Source organism: Carassius auratus, chromosome 36 (genome assembly GCF_003368295.1).
Source record: "Carassius auratus strain Wakin chromosome 36, ASM336829v1, whole genome shotgun sequence".
In the NCBI taxonomy this organism is placed as follows: domain Eukaryota; kingdom Metazoa; phylum Chordata; class Actinopteri; order Cypriniformes; family Cyprinidae; genus Carassius; species Carassius auratus.
The window spans coordinates 2,430,821-2,452,337 of record NC_039278.1 but is presented as its reverse complement, the minus strand read 5'-3'; the positions used below and the strand labels follow the sequence as shown (position 1 = coordinate 2,452,337).

The 21,517-nt window shown below is 36.3% G+C and overlaps 2 protein-coding genes across 7 annotated transcripts in view; one reads left to right on the top strand and one right to left on the bottom strand.

The window, feature by feature from the left end:
• Positions 1 to 1,448, bottom strand: part of LOC113054957 (ras-related protein Rap-1A-like) — a 32,470-nt gene extending 31,022 nt beyond the window's left edge. Inside the window, exon 1 of one of the 3 annotated variants that reach the window (XM_026220781.1) lies at positions 1,207 to 1,448. The gene's annotated coding sequence lies outside the window, so the exon portion shown is untranslated. Of the gene's footprint in view, positions 1 to 474; positions 520 to 1,206 lie in introns of those variants that run through there. The other 2 variants (XM_026220779.1, XM_026220780.1) reach the window with 2 other exon arrangements.
• A 3,033-nt stretch (positions 1,449 to 4,481) lies between these two features.
• On the top strand, positions 4,482 to 20,688 carry LOC113054956 (pantothenate kinase 4-like). Of its 4 annotated transcripts, none has more exons than XM_026220777.1 (20): positions 4,482 to 4,622; positions 5,044 to 5,126; positions 6,681 to 6,889; positions 7,010 to 7,193; positions 7,302 to 7,394; positions 7,518 to 7,671; positions 7,974 to 8,155; positions 8,345 to 8,426; positions 8,521 to 8,621; positions 8,892 to 8,897; positions 14,162 to 14,317; positions 15,176 to 15,288; positions 15,489 to 15,576; positions 15,784 to 15,935; positions 16,039 to 16,094; positions 16,197 to 16,246; positions 17,353 to 17,457; positions 17,559 to 17,659; positions 18,441 to 18,509; positions 18,631 to 20,688. In XM_026220777.1, exons 1-20 carry the CDS (start codon positions 4,505 to 4,507, stop codon positions 18,857 to 18,859), a joined length of 2,331 nt encoding a protein of 776 aa, XP_026076562.1. In that variant the 5' UTR covers positions 4,482 to 4,504; the 3' UTR covers positions 18,860 to 20,688. The 4 variants fall into 4 exon arrangements, with proteins under 4 accessions (XP_026076562.1, XP_026076559.1, XP_026076563.1 ...); XM_026220774.1 differs by having other exon boundaries at positions 5,044 to 5,138; XM_026220778.1 differs by lacking the exon at positions 8,892 to 8,897.
• Positions 20,689 to 21,517: the final 829 nt, after the last annotated feature.

Here is a 21,517-nt window from a genome sequence, read left to right as displayed (position 1 = left end):
ATCCATTCAATTAACTTTTTATCATCCAACTATAGCTCGGTATTATGTGTTGATACTCAACAAAAATAACCACTGTTAAACTAAAAAATAATTTCATCAATATATTCTCTACAACAGAAGTACAATGCAATTTACAATTGCAATTTACAATTGCAATTAACAGACCAAAAAAAAAAAAAAAAAGTTTAAAAAGTTATATGCAATTTCAGTCAAAAGCAACAACCGTTGGGAACAGAAAGCATTTGGGAAAGACAAGGAAAACCCCAGGCGATGTCTTATACCAGTAACAGAAACTCTTAAAACTTAAAACTGATAAGATTGATTTCAAGGGATGCAATTTTTTTTCATAGATATCTTTATCTAGTTAAAAACTATATTGTCCACTTAACATAATAAACTTGATTCATAAGCTTACTTATATCCATTTCACGAAATTATTATCTAAAGTATGAAACAAAATAATGATTCACTCACTCAGACATCACTTCACAGTAAAACCAGCAAAGAGAACTGAAAACTGCTTTGCTAAACATTGCTGTCTGAAGAAAAAAAAAAAGCCAATTTACGTCTATTCAGCAAAACCAGATGATCTATGGATTCTAAACTCCACTCTGAGACAGAATCAAGTAATTTAACAATGTGGCAATAATAATCAGCTTGCATTTGATTTCTCATCAGATACAGGGAACATTAAAGTGTAATACAACAGGATGCACAACTACTGAACCTTGTAAGAGAGGACTGTTTATGAATTATAATGTGGAACAACTATATCCTACTATGCTGACTGGATTGTTTAGTTTATGCAATAATGTAAATTTTAAGCTCACTTTCTATTTAGACTAGTAATGCACACATTTATTTCAAGGTGAGACAGAAGTTACATGTAAGATGTTTATAAAGTGTGTTATAACGACAGTTAGCGCTTATTTTGGTCAGTTTATGATGTGGTGAGATGCAGTCCGTGAGATCTTTGCTAACATGCTAAGACTGCTGGAGACAGATAAAACTCAATATCACTTTATCTTTGTTTTTGTTTTGTTTTGGGGGGGGGAGGGGGGTACACTGCTGGCACAGTTATGGACTACAAGTGAATAAAACGAGCTACATCACATACATCTCGTTTAACATCTCTTAGTGAATTCCTGAAGTGAATTAACGGTCCTTATCAATAGTGTCTGTTAGCGCACTCGTTTAGCCGCCTACCTTCACACCACCCGCAAGGAAAAAGACCCGAACAACTTTAGTGTTCAGCTACAGTCAACCTCAATCTCTTTTCTCCTGAGCAGGGGTCATTCCACGAAACAGCACCCGCGGCTGACTCGAAACGAGCTTTGGTATAAGAAAAACACGGCCGTGCTGCCCTCAATGCGACCCTTTACGAGCCGCTCAAGTAACGCGCCTGTCACAATTCTTCTCAGCGCTTCAGCGCGAGCGCAATAACGCAGAGTCTCATGACAGCTTCCGGTGTTGGCCTGAATCATGGACCGCCACCCGACAAAACAAAGGTCGCGATTAGACGAAACCCTGTTCTTAACACTAATCTCAATCTTAATCTAAATATACGAGAAATATGCAGCTGTTGGGTTTTACATTTACATTTAGTCATTTAGCAGACGCTTTTATACAAAGCGACTTACAAATGAGGACAATGGAAGCAATTAAAAATAAACAAAAGAGCAATGATATACAAGTGCTATAACAAGTCTCAGTTAGCTTAAACGCAGTACACGTAGCAAAGGCTTTTAAATAATATAATAAATAAAAATAAAACAGATAGAATAGAAAAAGAATACAGCAAGCTTGTGTTAGAGGTATTTTTCTGTTGTTTCTTTTGTTAATTTTATAATAAATGAAAAGAAAAAAGAAAACAGAACTTTTTTTAAAGAATATAAGTAGAATAGTGAGAACTAAAGGGTCAAATAAAGATGAAAGAGATGTGTTTTAAACCGATTCTTGAAGACGGCTAAGGACTCAGCTGCTTGGATTGAATTGGCCAGGTAATTCTACCAAGAGGGAACATTTAATTTAAAAGTCTGTAAAAGTGACTTTGTGCCTTGTTGGGATGGCACAATCAAGCGACGTTCACTTGCAGAACGCAAGCTTCTAGAGGGCACATAAGTCTGAAGTAATGAATTTAGGTAAAGGGGTGCAGAGCCAGTGATGGTTTTGTAGGCAAACATCAATGCCTTGAATTTTATGTGAACAGCTATTGGTAGCCAGTGCAAACCGATAAACAGAGGTGTAACATGTTTTTTTTTTTTTTTTTTGGTTTATTAAAAATGTTTCTTGCTGCTGCGTTTTGGATTATTTGTAAAGGTTTGATAGAACTGGCTGGTAGACCTGCCAAGAGACCATTGCAATAGTCCAGCCTGGACAGAAGAAGAGCTTGAACAAGAAGTTGTGCGGCATGTTCCGAAAGAAAGGTTCAGAGTGCAATATGTTCCGATCAGCTACCGTCGGATCATCAGGATGGAATGAGAGGTATAGTTGAGTGTCATCAGCATAGCAGTGGTATGTAAAGTCATGTTTCTGAATGACAGAACCTAATGATGTCATGTAGACAGAGAAGAGAAGTAGTCCAAGAACTAAGCCACCCAGTTAGATGTTGTGACTTGGACACCTCACCTCTCCAAGATACTTTGAAGCTCCTATCTGATAGGTAAGACTCAAACCACTGCAGTGCGGTTCCTGAGATGCCCTTTGCCAGCGGACAGATCAAGCAGTATAAGTACTGAAGATTTTGATTCAGCTCTTGCCAGTTTTAGGGCTTCAACAACTGAGAGCAAGGCAGTCTCATTGAATGTCCACTCCTGAAGCCAGATTGGTTGCTGTCAAGGAGGTCATTCTGTGTGAGAAAGGCAGAGTATAGTTAAATGGCAAATAAAGGGTAAAAACAATGGAAGGATGATAGAACAGGTAGATGGTTTTATCATTTAAAGAAATGCAGGATTAGGAACAGAGAAACCATAAACTCAAATTTTAGATTCAAACATGCATCTCTTAAAAGTAGCCTACACTGTACAGAATAGTGAGCATTACATAGGGAAATAGACAAAGGGACAGTCGAACTTGTGATGATGCAGTCCCACATATATGAAAGGAAGAATTTGATTTCTAAACTTAAGAAAAAACAATTAATTTTGAGTCAACAAACATTTTAAAGCATAATTCAAATAATAATTGTTTTATTATTAATATAATTATTATTATCCAATATTTGAAAGCATCAGAGTTTGTTTACAAACAAACAAACAAAACAAAACAAAAACAAAAACAATGCTTAGTTGCTGGCAGTGATGCACTTCATGTATGCCAACAACAGCCACTCCCACACACACACACGCAGAAGAAGAGGAACCCAGGCAGGGAACATAGGACCTAATTAATAGCAACCTGATGACAAAGTCCATATGCCATAAAAAATGATATGCAATCTGATTTGCATTTTTAGTATATTCAGCACGTTTACACAGTTACTAAGAAATTTTGTTTTACCAAAGGTTTTAAATCACTTAAAAACTTTAATGACCTTAAAGTAACATCAGTTGGTCTAAATATTGCAGTTTATTTATTATTTTTATTTATAATAAACTGTTATCATCTAAGAGAAAGGCTAAATAATAATTTGCAGATGCACGCCACAGACCCCTAGGGGTAACAATACCCTGTTGATGACCTCAATATTGTAAATAACAACTAAAACTACAGAATCATTTTAAACATTTTATATTTAAGTATTTTTAGCAAATGTTATGTACTTAATTATGAGATCAATCAAACTGCAGTTTGGTTGAGTAGATAGTGATAACATGGATTTTCAATGAATTTGTCAATTACCCACATCACTTCAATTATTAGGCAACACAAATAATACAAGAAGTCTCAAATTGCCAAAGCAAGTGAAAGTGTTAATAAAAAAAGTCTAAAAAGGAATCTGATCCTTTTTTATGTTAATGGTGTTTTTTTTCTTTTTATTTTGTTGGTGATTTAATCAGTCTCATCTCAGTTTATTTGTAAAGTACAGTTAAATTTGATTAAATTTGAACTTCATTTGACAACTAAATTTATTAGCCTATCAAATTGAACTGTGCTTTACAAATAAACTGAGATGAGATTGATTAAATCTCCAAAATTAAAACCTTTATAAAATGGAAAGCTTTATTTTACCAACTAAGAGCTCTGGCTAAAGTGAAGACTTTCTTCTGTTGTCTGTTGTTGTTTGCTTTGTCTTTATATATACATTTTTAAATTGTTTTTGCTGTTTTTATAAGTCTTTTTTAAAATATTGTACAGCAAACTGTTTTTTTTTATTTTTTTTTTTTTTAAGTGCATTAAATAAGACTCCAATTGTTTCCAATTGGAAATCAAATAGGTAGTTAAAAACTATTCTATTCTATTCTATTCTGCGTAGGAATGAGACTTTTACTGTAAAATTTCTCCATAACTGAGCTTTGATTCGTCGTTCACGTATCATAGCAGTTTGCAAAACAGTCGCAGTAAGATGGCGCTGTGTGGCGGGGCGGACAGAGGATCCCACAGCATGGATAAGAGTATTACACTCCCCCCAGATGAAATTTTTCGCAATTTAGAGAACGCCAAGAGGTTCGCTATAGATATAGGTATTATCACATGCCGACTCGTACACTTGTTCTTTTCTCGATAGTATTACAGTCACTTGTGGAGTTTGGACGTGAGTTAGTTGGGCAGGGCTGCGTTAAAACCTGTTAGCGCGTGCTGCTAATCTGACAGTTTGTTCAATCCATGCGAAGACTAACAACACTATCATCATTTATGGAGAATTTTGGGATGTAAATATCCACTAAATAACGTTCATTATAGAAATAGTGCAGAACGAGGACAGGTATATTTGTACTGCCTTACTGGGCTTCAAGTGCAAACATGTCATATACAGTATTTTAATTGACCTAAACAACATGATGTAACGTTATATGTTAATAAAAGAATAATAATCGTATATGAGAAGGTGAAATATATATCAACTTAGAATAAAGAAATGATTTGCCTATTCTTATCTGACAGGCGGATCTTTGACAAAACTGGCGTATTACTCCACAGTTCAGCATCAAGTTGCCAAAGTCAGATCATTTGATCATTCAGCGAAGGTAAGCTTGCAGGTAAGATTATTTTCACTTTACACATAACATTAGGGGCCCTTTTTTGGAGACAATGGAGGCAGTGTAAGAAAATCTGATAAGAAAATCACCTACTGTACAAAAAGTAAAACAAAACCAATATTAGTTTAGATAGATTTATAGGGGTCCTGTTATGAATTTTTTTCTTTTCGTTTTCCTTTAGTTCATAATGTTTCTGTTTTTGCATGGAAAAAATCTGCAAAGTTACAAAGCATAAAGTGAACCCTGAAGGGAGTTTCTGGGCCTTTCCCAATACCTACACTTGCACAGTGGGAAGGTTACTTTGGAAATGTAATAGGTTACAGATTACAAGTTACCCTATTTAAAAATGTAATAGTAGTGTAACATTTTCAGTTACTTTATTAAAGTAATGTAACTGATTACTTTTTGATTACTTTTCAAAATCTCCCTTACGAAAAATAACCATGGTTTTATTATAGTAAAACTGTAGTAACCCATGGTTTTTTGGCGTATTGACTGCCATTTGTAAAACCACAGATTTACTACAAATACCATGGTTAAACTATGGTAAATATAGCAAAACCATGGTTAATTTGTGGTTACCATGGTTTAACTACAGTAACCATGGTTTTTTGGTTTTATTTGTAGTAAAACCATGGTTAATTTTCGTAAGGGCTCTAATAAATGTTTATTTGTTTGATTATCTGTTAGTCATCTTCAAACATTTACACCATGCAGGTTTAACCTTACAGTAGTGCTCAAAAATGTCAGACTTTCAAAATCCTTCATCAAACTTTAGTTCTGCCTTTTTGTGATTGATCTGAAGTTTAATCCGGATTTAAAATCACAAGAAATTGTTTAGTGAAACAAAAAAGATTTTGAAACCACACCTTTGCATAATTACAGGAAAAACTGCTTCTTACAATGGTTTGGGGAAAAAAAGTTAATTAAAAGCATATACATAAGCTCAAATATGGTTATCTAATAAGCATGCATCCTATTTTGTGTACTAAACTCCTGAAACATTGGTGTCTCTTTGTATATGATGATAATTTTCTCAAAACAAGTTAAATGCTCATGAAGTTCTAGAGATTATGTTTATGTGTTAATAAACACACACTTGCAACTGGAGCACTTTTGCCAAATACAGAAAATGTGTTATACAAGTATCTTTATCATGCATTTTTCAACAAAATATCTCTCATTAAAAAGTAAAAGAGCATAGTGGTTATTAACTGTTATAGATATGTATGGCATATGGTTCCAGTCTATCAAGGTGTTGGAGGATGTATTGCAGTCCCTTTTTGACTGCACAGCAGTCAATTTATTCATGGTCATGAATTCCTGGTAATTTTAAAATGTAAAAGCAATGCATATTGAAATGATTTTGGATTTAATGAATTGAAGAGTTAATAAATAATAAATTTTATTAAAATATAATTATAATAATTATATTCAAGTTTTAAATTCATCTTTATATAAATATTATTTTCATTAACATTCATTACAACAATAGTTTTGTAACTATTTAATTGTATAATTTTTCATTATACTTGTTTCTAGGAAACAGATGGTGACCCACTTTATGAGATATCTGTACAGGAAGAGATCACTGCCCGTCTTCACTTCATCAAGTTTGAGAATGCTTACATTGAAACCTGCCTAGATTTCATTAAGGACCACCTGGTCAACACAGAAACCAAAGTCATCAAAGCAACTGGTGGAGGGGCACACAAGTTCAAGGACCTTATAGAGAAAAAGTTAAAGCTAAAGTAAGTGAAATTTTATCGCTTACAGATGCTTTCAGTTCAATGATTTGTTGTAGATTGTGGTAATGGTAAATAAATCTATGTATTTTTGTAAAACAAATATATATATATTTTTTCTCTTAGAGTGGACAAAGAGGATGAAATGACTTGTCTGATCAAAGGATGCAACTTTGTTCTGAAGAATATCCCCCATGAGGCTTTTGTGTATGCCAAACATGCTGATTCTGAATTCCGGTTCCAAAATACACATCCGGACATCTTCCCCTACATGCTTATAAATATTGGCTCTGGAGTCTCAATAGTAAAGGTATATCTGTATTGCACTGCAGCTACATGGCGTTGTGACTTTATAGACAAAACAAAAATCCTGAGTTTACTGACTTTCTAAAGAGACACCCATATCCTGTTTTTGAAGGTTGAAGCAGAGGACAAATTTGAGCGTATTGGTGGCAGTTCTATAGGTGGTGGTACTTTTTGGGGTCTTGGAGCTTTACTTACAAAAACCAAGGTGGTTCATTTTGTGAAGTATTACTATGAATTTTTACATTTCTGTTTTTTTTTTATCATTAATTTGTTTTGTTTTTTTCAGTTATTATTTGTTTTTATTATCCCTTCCCATTCTCTGTCTTAGAGGTTTGATGAACTATTGCAGTTAGCATCCAAAGGACAACACACAAATGTGGATATGCTTGTGAAAGACATATATGGAGGTGCTTATGGGTCCCTGGGTTTAACTGGCGACCTCATTGCAAGTAGCTTTGGGAAATCAGCCACCACAGACAAAGGTAAAGCAGAATAAAAACTATATAGTGGTTTGATTTTAAATGTGAGGCAGCTTGTTATATGGCCTGTTTTACTCACCCAGGAAGAGTCATTTGACCCTTCATCCAGTTTGCAGTGTTATTAATGTGAAATTAAGCCAAAGGTCTTTGATTTCACAAAGGCATACATGAGGAAAGTGTAACAGAGCGTTTTTAACACGTTTTTATGGTCTAAATAACACAGAGGCACCATTTTGCACCATGAATTAGAATTAATAGTTTACATGGCAGATCTCACTTATGTTGAATGTTGCATATTTTTAAAGAGTTCTCCAAAGAAGACATGGCAAAGAGCCTACTGCACATGATAAGCAATGACATTGGACAGCTTGCCTGCCTCTATGCCAAACTGCATAACCTTACCAGAGTCTATTTTGGAGGATTTTTCATCCGAGGACATCCTGTTACCATGCACACCATCACCTATAGCATCAATTTCTTCACTAAGGTTTCCAACCTTTTTTTTCCTAATCATAATTTGTGTAATACTGTATTGATAATGATTACATGAGTGTTTAATACAATCATTAATATTGCCAAATTCTGTCAAATATTTTTATTCTCAGGATAAAAAAAACAAAACTTATATTGCTGTGTTATGTGAGCATTTTGAATAAAGAATTGCGTTTATTTGTAGGGGGAGGTTCAGGCTTTATTTCTAAGACATGAAGGATATCTTGGTGCTATTGGGGCCTTTTTGAAGGGGGCAGAAGAAGACAGTAAGCTTTTGCTGTGTACTAAATCAAACAGTTATTATTTGCTGCAGTGAGTATGTGTTTTTTTTTTTTTTACCTACTTGCTTCTCTGTGTTAGATCCTAACCAGTACAGCTGGGAAGAAAACTATGCTGGCAGCTCTGGTCTCATGAGTGTTTCCCCGGAGCTGAATCCTGTGCAACGGGCTCGTAGTGGAACGGTAATTTGCACAAAGAAGAGGCTTAGAGTAAATTTGCTGTGTTTCATCTTTTTTTGAAAGACAAAGTAGATTGTAGTTGGAGTTGTATTTTAAATGCACTATATTTATGGATTTGGCCAATTGAGATGCATGCTACTTATCTTTCATGACCCATTCAATGTTCTTATGATATTCTTATTTCATCTCTTTTCTTTTTTGTTTTGTTTTCCACTTCTCCATCTGTCCATTCGTTCATCCATCCATCCATCTTCTCTATCTATTCTCTAATAGTTTCCAGTAAGTACATTTCTGTCCAGGCTTTTCTTGTGGTTTTCTCTGCTTGCTCTATCCTTTAAAAAAAAAGAAAAGAAAATGTCATTGCTGGTAGAATTTTCTGGATTTTTTTCTTCTTCTTATCATTATGAATATATGTGGTGTTGCCATGGATATTATTCAGAGTGATGCACTTATTTTTCATGAGTATAAAAGGTGCAAATTATCTACAGTAGTTGCAGATGAATACTCACTGTCTTGTATGTTTGACAGTTGTTGTTGAGAGAAATTAGACATTTTGTCATAAAGTTTGCATTTTGATTGCACTGTTAGTAGGGCCCATTTAGACCGAACACGTTGTTGTGTTCCACTGTTTACTTGTTTTCCAATGCAAACATGGGCTAAACAGACATCTTTAAGTGTTGCACTGCTTTGTCATTGTTTTTCACATGAGTGCTGCATAAAGTATGTGTCAGGTTAAAAGAAGTTCAGCTCTTGAAGATGTCTCTAGACACTGCCTTCTTTTCCAATCAGCAGCACTGTTGTTCTGTAGTTGGATACTGTTGCATCTGTGTGAATGGCCCTTTAGGGCTATAGCCACACATAATGGTTGGTTTGTGTAGTGAATAGTGTGTTGTCTCAAGAACACATTTAAGTTCTGGGTCAAGTGTTTTGCTCGCTGGAGCTTCGCTATTTATAAAACAATGTGTGAAATGAATGTAAGCCGCCACTTTTTCCACAGCATCGCTCCAGCACCGTCTGTACACACACCGGGTACACACACCGATTCTTTTAGTTTGTTGTCAAGTTTTTTTTTTAATGTCCTCACCTGTGCACGTTCCCTCAAGCGGGGTGCAATGCAGAATGTCCTCATTAAGTTTCCCCTCAAAATTGTATCTGACGAATACAAGCAGCTGGGCAGGGTTTTATACATCTGTAGATTCATCAGACTGTAAAGCATATTTCCCTTTCTTCCCTCTGTCCACCAGCTGACACTTTATGTCCTGGGCCATGTGGGAGATGTGCCGGGCAATAGTCCTGTTAGACAGGCACTGCTTCTAGGTCATGGGCCAGTTTATCCCCATGCATAGCCGACTTATAGCTATAGCATCGGGTGTGATAAGGGTTTCCCTGATCGTGTGTGGCTTTTTTGTCTGTGCAATTAAATTTAAATATTAAATTAAATTAAATATACCACATCATATGACACCTGTAGAGCTTTGGCATGAATTGTTGTCTGTTTAGTTAGGAATTTCTTTTGGCCTTCCAAATCTCGTTCCTTTCATTGGAAAAAAAATCTACTGGTTTAGCCACAAGAGAGGAGTGCTTGGGTTTCAAGTGCTAGAGCATTTTTTTAAAGGCTTTAGGCTTTCATGTGCAAGCACCTCAGTGCACACTACACATTGGAGATGTTGTACTATGTTGACAATGACACATGTGAATCCACACTGGATAAATTCATCTCTATACTTTCGAATCTTGGAGAAAGGCTGATCTGACTGCTGATGGATGCCCTTGTTAAGTACATGACAGACTCTTTCCGTACCTGAGGTTGATGGTGTTCCTAAAGGTGGTGCTTCTTTGCTCTCCTCCGCTGGCCTCTCTGCTGGCCTCCCAACATTGTCTTTAGTCGATATTAACTAGCATTTCATATCGACACAAATCAGTTAATATACTAAGCTTAAAGCCCAACAAATTACCTACGTGCACATGTCACATTTTGTAAATTGATCTGCAGCAAATTATGCTGTTGCTAATATGTTGTCAATCCGTTGTAGTTACCTCGAGTCACAGATCTAGATCAGTGATTCGCAAAGTGGGGGTCGCGACCCACCCGTGATTATCAAAAAAAAAAAAAAAAACATTTAATGATTATAAATAGCTAATTTTATCTGTTAAAGTAAAAATACAAAAACCAATATGCTGCGGGACCCGGGGAGCAGTTGGGGGTCATGGTTTTTAAGGTGGAGAGGGTGCTGTGCATTCACTCCCCCCACCTACAATTCCTTCCAGCTCAAGACTCAAACTCGCAACATTTTGGATTAGAAGTCCAACTCTCTAACCATTAGGCCATGATTTTTCCACAACTTTGTAACACAGACATTCCTACGACTTTGTAACACCGCCATTGTGTACAGGAGTCTGCCTTTCGCATGACCAGACTAAATCGAACATCTTAGTAGTGCATGCCAATACCTCTTAACATTTCCCTGTATGCGGAGCTAGGTTGGAAAGATTCAGTGCTCACACTTTAATCTCAGTTGCAAACCACACCTACATTCTTACTTTCACCAGATGAGCCCAATGTATCGCTATCCACAGAATCCGATGACCCAAGAGAAAACATATCTGAATCCCGTCAAGTGCCCGACCTCGCAGTAGAAGCTTTTGAAAGCTCCATACACTTCTCAAACTTTTCAGCAAGTTCGACCTGCGAACCCCACGATTTGAGTCTATGCTGTCCATCACAGGAATTTAGAAATCAGGCAACCAAGCTCAATCTCATTTACAGATCCAGCTGTATCACAGAAAACATTTTGTTGAAACCTTTTTGATCATGTTTTCATTTAGTTTTAATTTCATCTTCTTGTTTGCCAACAACCCCCTGCCAGTTTATATTAGAAACAACCTACGCTAATCCTCTCTTTCCTCTCCCTCCCTATTCTCACCACTTGATGTGAAATGTGCTACAGACACTTTTTCTTCACTTTAACTTCCTGTCTAGACAATATCTGTCCTGTGTCCTCCAGGCCAGCATGTATTAACACCTCTAATGTCTGGTTATCCAAGGTTTTCTGTGAACACTGGTCCAAACTCAGGGCTGCAGAGAGAAAATGAACTCAACTCTCTCCTCTGCCCCACTCTGCCCCTTCCTACCGATTCTTAACAGCTGATGATTTTGCTAATTTCTTCACTTATAAATCTATAAACATCAGTAGTTAGTTTTCAGCTCCACATACACACAAATTCAGACCAGCTACATCCACAGCAAACAAACTCTTCTCCTCCTCCTCTCTTCTCGGAGTCAAAAGTATCTAAACTTCTCCTCTCCATTCATCCTACCACCTGCCCTCTAGACCCTGTCCTCTCAAATCCTCTAAAAGCCATTTCTCCTACACTTTTACCAGCACTTGCACACATCAACACATCTCTCCACACAGGCAACTATTTATTTTCAACCAGCTATCATCATTCCTTTCAAAGAATTACCAGCTGGATGAGAATCAATCAGGGTTCAAAAGTGGCCATTCAACTGAGACTGCCTTGCTGTCGATTGCGAAAGCTGATTTCAGATTATCAGTTCTCATTCTGCTTGATCTACCTGCCACATTCCACACAGTCAATCATAAGATCCTTCATTCCACCCTTTCATCACTGGGCATCATAGCAACTCCACTTCACTGTTTTTCACCTTTAAATCCTGTCCCTTTAGTAAGGTAAGTCTTTCAGGATTTCCTGGAGTATCCAAAGCACATCAGCTGGTCACAATGGTTCCTTGTGGGTCAGTTCTCGGACCCCTACTCTTCTGCCTACACTACAGCCCTGCATTTCAGCCCGGGACCAATGGGCCCCAACTTTTTTACGCCACTTGAGCCAGGCCTTGGGCCTGTTTTAGACTTATCCTTATTATCATATTTTAGACATCCATCAATAAGTGATGAAAAAAATTGCTGTGCTGGGCTACAGTGACTTTCGATGGTGTTTAGTGTCTGGAGCAACGGTAGTGTGCCATTAGTGCAGCTGAGTTTCGGGTAATTTTTGAACTCCTGTTAAAGACGAGACAGGAGAAAGCGCATCATGTTTGTTTTCTTTATTTTATAAAAGCACAAACTTTTATTTATATTGTGAGTGACCCTTTGCAGTCACGAATGATTACTCTTTTGTTAATGAGCATATGTGATGGCATATCCACTGGAAAAAAATGCAAGTGATCACCCTGCTACCTCCATATCCCGCAAAGCATCTCCGCACAAACTGTTTAATATATTCTATATATTTGCACATTTATCTAGGTTTTATATCTATAGATTTTATTTTAGGCAAGTCAATATGATTTGAGAAGGTTAAATTGATCAAGCATACAGTAGGCTCACTGTCTGCCGCTGGCCCTTGGTCGTTACTTAAAAAAACAAAAAAACAAAACTATTTAACAAACAAAAAAATGCTTCAAATGTTTTTCTAAATTAACTTAATAAAAAAAATTAAACAAAATATAATCACTTTGCTATTACATACAAAATTTAAGTATTTTAATAGCTAAAACGTTTAAGCTGTTTTGGGAGAAGAAAAAAAAAAAGGGTAATTCTGAAAAGCTGTCGGGCACGGGCTGGGCCTAAATCTGAGGCCCATGCAGGGCTCTACTATACACTACAGCACTGGGACCCATCATACAGGCACATGGTTTCTCATACTATTGCAATGCTTTATTTTTCACTTCAACCAGATGGTTTAACGGTAGCTGTATGGATCTCAGACTGCCTAGTAGACATCTTGGATGAAAGAACATCACATCCAGCTCAACCTTGCAAAGACAGAGCTTCATATTATCCCTGCCACTCTGATTGTACATCTTAATTTCACCATCCATCTATGGTAGGTTCATCAACAATAATCCCATTAAATTCAGTCAGAAGTCTTGGGGTAATCTTTGATGACCATCTAACCTTCAAAGACCACATTGCAAAGAGAGCACAGTCATAAAGGTTTGCATTGCACAACGTCAGGAAAATCAGGCCCTTCTTCATGGTAGCATCACAGTGAGGAACAAAATCACTTTTCAGAAGGTTTTTGTTCACTTCCTTGCTGGTTGAATGATCTTCCCAATCCTCAACTGGAACACCCACAGCTGAAAACTCATCTCTTGTGTGAGCACCTAACTGCATCCTGCAAAAAAAAAAAAAAAACTTAAACTTTTCTTTAATTCCTCCCTTTTCTATCTTACAATTTTCTGAACAACATCAGATATGTATTACTAGCATCTTGTATTTATTGCCTCTTTATGATGAATTGTTGGTTTAATTCCTCATTTGATTATCATTTTGTACAAAACATTGTCTAAATGAATAAATGTTCTGGGTTCGCACTTCAGAATTCTAAATGAAGGAATCAATATTTATAGCATCATTGAACCTTAAGTTAGATGTGTTTGCCTCTTTATTTTTTTAACCTCTTCTTAGTGTCACCAAATGTCTGCCGAGGAATTATAGCCTTTCCTGTGCAGATGAATGCACAAATTGACATTCAGTGCATTGTGGGTACTCACTGCTTTTTATTCATATTCTCTCCAGTTTGACATGTTGGAGATGGACCGTCTGGAGAGGCAGCTAGTCAACCTCCCCCTGCTGCAGGACGCAACCTCTTATATTCCAGACACAGTGGACCTGACTGAGGATGCATTGGCTAGGGAGTATTGGCTCTACTGCTTTGAGGAGGCTTTAGATGGGGTAAGGCCTCCAGGCTCTGTTTTTTTGGCTTAAAATATAACTTGTCATAAAATATATATGTAATTCTCACAACTCGGCATAAATGCTGATCAACTTTGCTGCTTATTCTGACTGTTAAGTAACTTCAATGTAATATGATGACTAAACTTCCGTCATGGCAACATACGATTAACGTTGTCACAACTGGAAAAAATTATTCCTGAATTCTTTTCCACAGTGTAACTTTGTGATATTTGTCAGTTAGCAAGGTTAGGTGTAATGCTTTGCTCAATATTCTGCTCAATGCCAGTATCGCTCACGGCCCAAGCGATTGCTCCAATCATACTGCTTACACTCACCAGTAAAATGTCGTTAGTTACATCTGGCTCTGACATTAAATTTCTTCTGTACTATATGACATTCTGTTTGTAATGAATTTGTTGAATGTCTCAATTACAGTAGACCTATAGATAATAGTTATGATTTTTTTGGCTTTAAAGCAATATTTTAAAGTAGGTTAGAAATAAACATGACATGACTTGATTGGATAGTGCCAACATCGCTTTGTTTAGATGTTTTCTTAACGGCTGTTTTATCACTGCTGTTATTTTTGTTGTATATTTGTTTTGTTATTAAAGGGATAGTTCACTTTCAAATTAAATTTTGGTATGTTTTCGCTTACCTCAAGGGCACCCAAGATGTAGGTGTCTTGTCTCCGCAGTTTTCCGCATATTTTTAGTTCAAACCGTTCTTGTCTGCGTTTCATATAATGGATGTCTATGGTCACCACCTCAAAGAGCATGCACAGAGAAGTCCAAATTAAACAATTCCCCTTTGTAAGTACAAATTGATGACCTAACTTATTTTGTTTTTTAACAGGTGGTGAAGCGAGCTATAGCTAGCCAGAAAGACCAACCAGAGGCTGTGGAAAGAGCAGAGAAGTTTCGTCAGAAATACCGTCATAAACTCCAGACTCTTCGGCACCAGCCTTTGTAAGAATAACCATGAACCTTCAGCCTCTGCCACAGCTCATCAAGGGTTCATTCTTCAGCTTGGACTGATATATCTGTCGCTTAATATTCATGAAAATCTTAGTAGATATTAGGATGTTTTATGAGTTAAAGTCTAGTGTGTGTGTGTGCTGGATGAGTGTTTCTCTCTTCTAATGTAGCTTGCCTCTCCTCTCATCTAGTGCTTATGGATCCCTTACCGTCAGAAGTCTTTTAGACACAAGAGAACACTGTTTAAACGAGTTCAACTTTCCTGATCCCTACTCTAAGGTTTACATTGAATCTTGAATCATCCTTCACCTTGCCTGTGGTGCTCAATCTCATATTTCAAATCTTGAAAACATGTTTTTTCATTAATTAGATTGTTTCAGACTTTATCTCTATGCATGTGTGTATGTCTATTTTTTTAGTAGTTAAACCATGTTAGTGGGTGATCGCGTTCAACAGTTCTCAGTCTGATTCTCTGTTTACCTGTAGATTAAGCAGAAGGAGAATGACATGGCCCTGAAATACTATCTGAAGGTGGTGAAGTCAGTCGAGGAACTGAGCTGGGAACAGCGACAGTTCACTTTGGCCAAAGGCCTCCTGGCTGGCAACGTTTTTGACTGGGGAGCCAAAGCCGTGTCAGAGTGAGTGTATAAATGAGTATGCTTAGAGATTTTAGTGTTTTATTTTTTGTTTTTTTGGTCACACACACATTGGGTATATCCTTACCTTTTAATTATTCTTTAGTGTGCTTGAATCAGATCCAGAGTTTGGGTTTGAACAAGCAAAACAGCAATTACAAGGTATGAAAACTTATTTTAAATTATAAACAAATGTATGATAATAATAATAATAATACAATTTGTTTTTTCTATATCTAATCTATATACATTTCTTATTCCCAGAGAGGCCATGGCTTGTGGATGCCTACAACCAGTGGATTGAGAGACTGAAGGTCAGATCTTAAATCGACAATGTCTTTAACAGGCCTCTCAAATGCTGTATTGAACTTGAAACTCTGTCCTAACTAGTGCTGTGCAAAAAATCGAAGATGATTTTCATACGCATCTAGTCTGTAAAGGTGCTCCTGTAATTAGTAGTATATCTCCAGCACGTGCGTTTAAGTCAGGATTGGCAGGTTTTCAAAACAAAACCTGCTCAATTGCTTCTCAAAACTAGCACAATTGCGTTTTGTTCCGGGCGATAAAATACACATTCTTTTGGCGGGGCCCCCTTTGTAAAATTAGCATTTTAGATGCTAAATATCACGTTATTGGGATTGGGGCTGCTTCAACCCGTGGACATGAAAAACAACTGCATACTTGGCAACACTGGTTGGCATTTATTACACAGAGCCGTAGTTCACTGGCAGTCTACACAAAATCTATTTTAAAATCGCAGGTGATTCTTTTTCGATTTTGAAAGCGATTTTGTGTAGCTTGTCAATGAACTACAGCTCTGTGTAGTAAATGCCGCTCCACCTGAACCAGTCTTGCCAAGTCCGTGGTTGTTTTTCATGTTCACGGGTCAAAGAAACCTGCGTAACTTTTTTCAACTGTATGCTGTCTAATGTCTACCCTGGCAGATTTTTAAACATTACAAATAACATATGTGACCCTGGACCACAAAACTAAGTCCTAAGTATCAATTTTTAATTGAGTTGTATATATCATCTGAAATATTAATAAATAAGCTTTCCATTGATGTATGGTTTATTAGGATTGGACAATATTTGTTTGTGATACAACTATTTGAATATCTGGAATCTGAGGGTGCAAAAAAAATTCTAAATACTGAGAAAATCACCTTTGAATTTGTCCAAATTAATTCTTAGCAATGCATATTACTAATCAAAATTAAGTTTTTATATATTTATGGTAGGAAAAAATATACCCCAGCAACTCAAGTCTGGTTTTGTGATCCAGAGTCACATATATTTTTCATCTATTTCTAGACATTGTGAACACTATGATTTCAATATGTAGTCTGAAAGCATGTTAAACAGTCTATGAAGTCTTCCTGGTCTTGATTGAAGGTATACCTGCTGGCTTTCTTTTGCAGGGTCCTCCTCATAAATGTGCATTATTTTTCGTAGATAATAGTGGAATAGACATTATTCTCGGGGTTTTCCCTTTCATTAGAGAACTTCTCATCAGAGGCACAGAGGTAAGTCATCAGCAATACACAGTTATTAAAAATCTAATTATTGAGTCTTTTCAGTGTGTTCTTAAAGTTTTGGTTACGTATGCAATTATGTTGGCTTTTAGGTTGTTCTTGCCAGTAACTCAGGCCCTGCCCTCAATGACGTCACTAACAGTGAGCTGCAGATCCTAACGGAGAGAATAGCTGCCATGGACCCTGTCATTCAGTGAGTGCGCACCCTCTTTACTAGGGGTGTTATAAAAGTGTACAGTCTCTCACCTATGTAGAATGTAAAGTATAGATAATGTTACATGACACTGCCGCCTTTGTGCAGTTTAATAGAAAGAATGAAACACAGATTATGTGATGCCGAACCCCGATGTGAAATGATCTTTGACAGTGGCAACAGATCTAATCATAACTCTTTTAAATTCCAATAAATGTTAATATTTCACATAATAGAAATTTTTATCAGTAATTGTACAGTGTGCTGCAGTATATGGCTTAACCCTGTAAAGCCTGACATGTAAAGTAATAGTCAGTTGAGCCTTTAGACAAAGTGTGTGTGTGTGTGTGTGTGTGTGTGTGTGTGTGTGTGTGTATATATATATATATATATATATATATATATATAGATGATGGTACATCAGGCTTTCATGCCTCATATAGAATGATTTAGGAAAATATGGAGCTCATACCCAAGGAAGTAAGAAAAAAAAACCTTTGCTTTTTTTAATTCAGAGGATCAAACTGCACAAAAATATGCAATAGGGTAGAAAGAAGGCTTGTAGAAGATTGTGTTCAAGAAGTTTTCAGCAAAGTTTGATTTATGTTAATAATTTAGAGCCTTAGAATTTTGTGTGATACAGTAGATTTTAAAGGGTTGAAGCTTATTAAAGATGTTTCTTTGAAAAATAAATATTGTGAACAAATACATCCTTATTTTTTTGTACATCATACTGAAGTAACAGTAACAGCAGATCATATTTCCATTTTCCCTTTTTCAGTGCTGCTCTTAGAGAGGACAGACTTGCTTTGGTGCAGAATGGTTCTAGTTCTCCTTGTTTGGACCTGAGGTATAATATTTTGCTGTCCATATTTGTTTTTTTATTTGTTGGAGTGAAACAGAAAGCCAATGCTATGTGAGTTCCCTCTGCTTGTTAAAAATGGTCTCTCCTTTTGTTCTTCATTCTTCAGTCGCCTGGACAAAGTCCTGGCCACAGTCATCAGGGAGCGTGGCACAGATCTGGTGATCATTGAAGGAATGGGTCGGGCCATCCACACAAACTACTACGCCATGCTCAGCTGCGAGAGCCTTAAACTAGCAGTCATAAAGAACTCCTGGCTGGCCGAGCGTCTTGGAGGCAAGATCTTCAGTGTAGTCTTCAAATACGAGGTCCCTTCCAAAGCCCAAGAGCAACACTAGGGAAATTTAAAGGCTTTTAGGGGTAAAATGGCTAGCATTGAAAGGAAAGAGCATTTCCAAGGGTCTTCTGTGCTTCTTCCTGCGATTAACATATTGATTGTATTTGGGGTTTTCTTTTTCTTTCTTTTTTTTAAATCAAAATCAATAATAAGGGGGCAGTCGTGTGTGCCTGCTCTGAAATTGAATGTACACTTCTGCTGTAACCTCCCTCATAACAATTGGATGACAGCTGTAGGGGCTTTATTTTTTGATGAGATTAAATTTTATTGTTCTCAGACCAGTTTTGGTTGCTGTTGGTTATTGTGTTGGATTCAGGATGAACTGGAATGACAAATATAGCATTTATGAACAGTTTTCAAATTGAATTAGCCCTAGTAATGAGGTCGTACACTTTTCTCCTGCTGGATTAAACAGTATATTTAAGTGTATAAACCTATTTATCGAATGTTGGTCTGTCTTTTGAAACACTGAAAACATAACAGGTTTGTTTTTCACTGCAGAATCATTTAGAAGTCTTTTAAATGATCATTTCCATTTTTTTTTAATGAACAATCTGCTTTCAAATGAAGCTGGTATGTTTCTAATTTCACTCACTGCGTTTGTTACTGCCATACTGAATCATCTCATACAGCTGGCTTTGTCTATTAATGACTAGCACCTCTGTTCCCATGACAACATTTCATAGTGACTTTGATTTTGTGTTATTTTAATACATTAGCACTGGTGTCCCAACAGAAGTGAATAAGAAGATAATCTTGAACAAAATGGAATGCTTGGCCTTTAACAATACATGAGTTCTTCAGTTTCTTGTTCTTTGTTTTATTCTGTTTGTGGGTGGCCAATGTGTGGAATGTGCTTAAAAAAGTGGTATAACTATTCGGACATACTCAAATATAAAGAGACAAAAGGCAGATTTTATAATGGATTATGCATCCATTAACACTAGATGTCAGTATTGTATTATAATTAGTTCAAAACAGTTACCTTTCTTGATAAAGGCAGATGGTATTGTGACAGACATCATTTTCATTGTTGTTATCATTTGTCAGATGCTCAGAAAAAAATGAGAGGGAACAGAGTCTTGTTGAACAATACCTGCCTCAGATATTGCACCATTATAATGTAATGCATTTGTCCTCAGGTCTGATGCAGCTCTCACTTTCTACCATCTGTGGAAATCTTTGTAATCTAAAATCAATTTCAGGGTTCTATAGCACAGCATTGCCTCACTATCTCAGCTCTTTCTGATTGAGGGAGAGAGAGATGGAGATCGACAATTTGTGTGTGTGTGTGTGTGTGTTTACGTGAATAAGAAAAATTTCAAATGTTTGACACAATGCACAAACCAATCATTAGTTTGGAGGCAGTTAATGTTAAAGCACAGTATTTCAGGGCTCTGTTATGGAGTAAATAAGCTCACTGATTGCTTTTTCATTCTGATGGATTGGTTGGTTCTCTCCGTGTATCTTGTGTGTTTATTCATGTGTGTGATCCAGAAAAACAAAATGTCCATACAGATTGGATGGGATGTTATATATTTTCAGTGTTTTAAGCGCAGTATGCACAACAATTTTCTGACTGAAGGTTTTGGACTAATGGTCGCTCTGAAATGTTTTTAATCATAGACGTTGATAAAACAATTATTTATTTCAGACTGAAGCGGATTGTACAGTTCTCATTTATTATTCAGCCAAACTTTGTAAAATCAGTTGTAAATATAACATAAACTTGTACATCGAATGTACTGTTTATTTGCATATCTTAATGCATTGTGTGGATTTAAAAATGCTCACTTGACAATCATATATAAGGCTGTCAAATATATTTTACACTGTGTTCAGGTGTCTTTTATTTCTGCAAATGTATTACTTAGCTTACTTAGCTTTTCATAATAAACATTAAACTAGAAATATAATTTACATAATTTTAGGTATTTCTAAATGCCACAGATTTTCTGTGAGGAAAAAATAATCTAGAAAGGATTTTATCGGTCATTCATAACAGGTGATCGGAGGGAAAAGTTAAACATCTGATTTATATGTTACTAGCAAAACATTTATCACATAAGAAGAGCTATAGATATACATAGATGGCTGCCAGTAAATAAAGTAGCTTTTTTTGTGTCCAAATGTTGTAATTACAACATCTATCAACGGGCTTGATGGGCCAAGCTAACCAGCAAAATCTTAATCTCTTGACCTGAACAGCCTTATGAATCACATGATCAGCCAAGTATTATTTAGAGATGCAGTTGCAGTCTTTTGATTAGTACTGTTTTCTGCACATGGTACTTCTTGTGCTGAAATCTGCTGATAATGTGAAGCCGCTTGCAGAGGGGTCTCCTCAGACCATTTGTGTTTCAACATTTTAACACATTCTTATATATTATTATTATTATTATTTTTGGGCTGTTTAGATAATTATTAGAGTGATTATTTATTTTTTTAAATAACTGATTTACACCAACACAATCCTGTTTTTTTCCACTTATAGAGGTTATAACACTAGTTAAATGTGATTTAGTATTACTTGCTAAATGGAAACTCCACCTTGTAATCCTCTGACTTCTGCAGGTTATTACATTTTAAATATAACTGTTATATTAATATAAATTGTTTTAACAAACATTTTTTTTTTTTTTTTTTTTTTTGCAATTGC

What these genes read in the sequence shown, in the direction of transcription:
- LOC113054956 (XM_026220774.1), top strand. Translation starts at nt 4,505, where the DNA reads ATGGCGCTGTGTGGCGGGGCGGACAGAGGATCCCACAGCATGGATAAG. An exon ending in AGCAAAACAGCAATTACAAG is followed by an intron (nt 16,095 to 16,196) that starts GTATGAAAACTT and finishes TCTTATTCCCAG; the next exon opens with AGAGGCCATGGCTTGTGGAT. An exon ending in TCTCCTTGTTTGGACCTGAG is followed by an intron (nt 18,510 to 18,630) that starts GTATAATATTTT and finishes TTCATTCTTCAG; the next exon opens with TCGCCTGGACAAAGTCCTGG.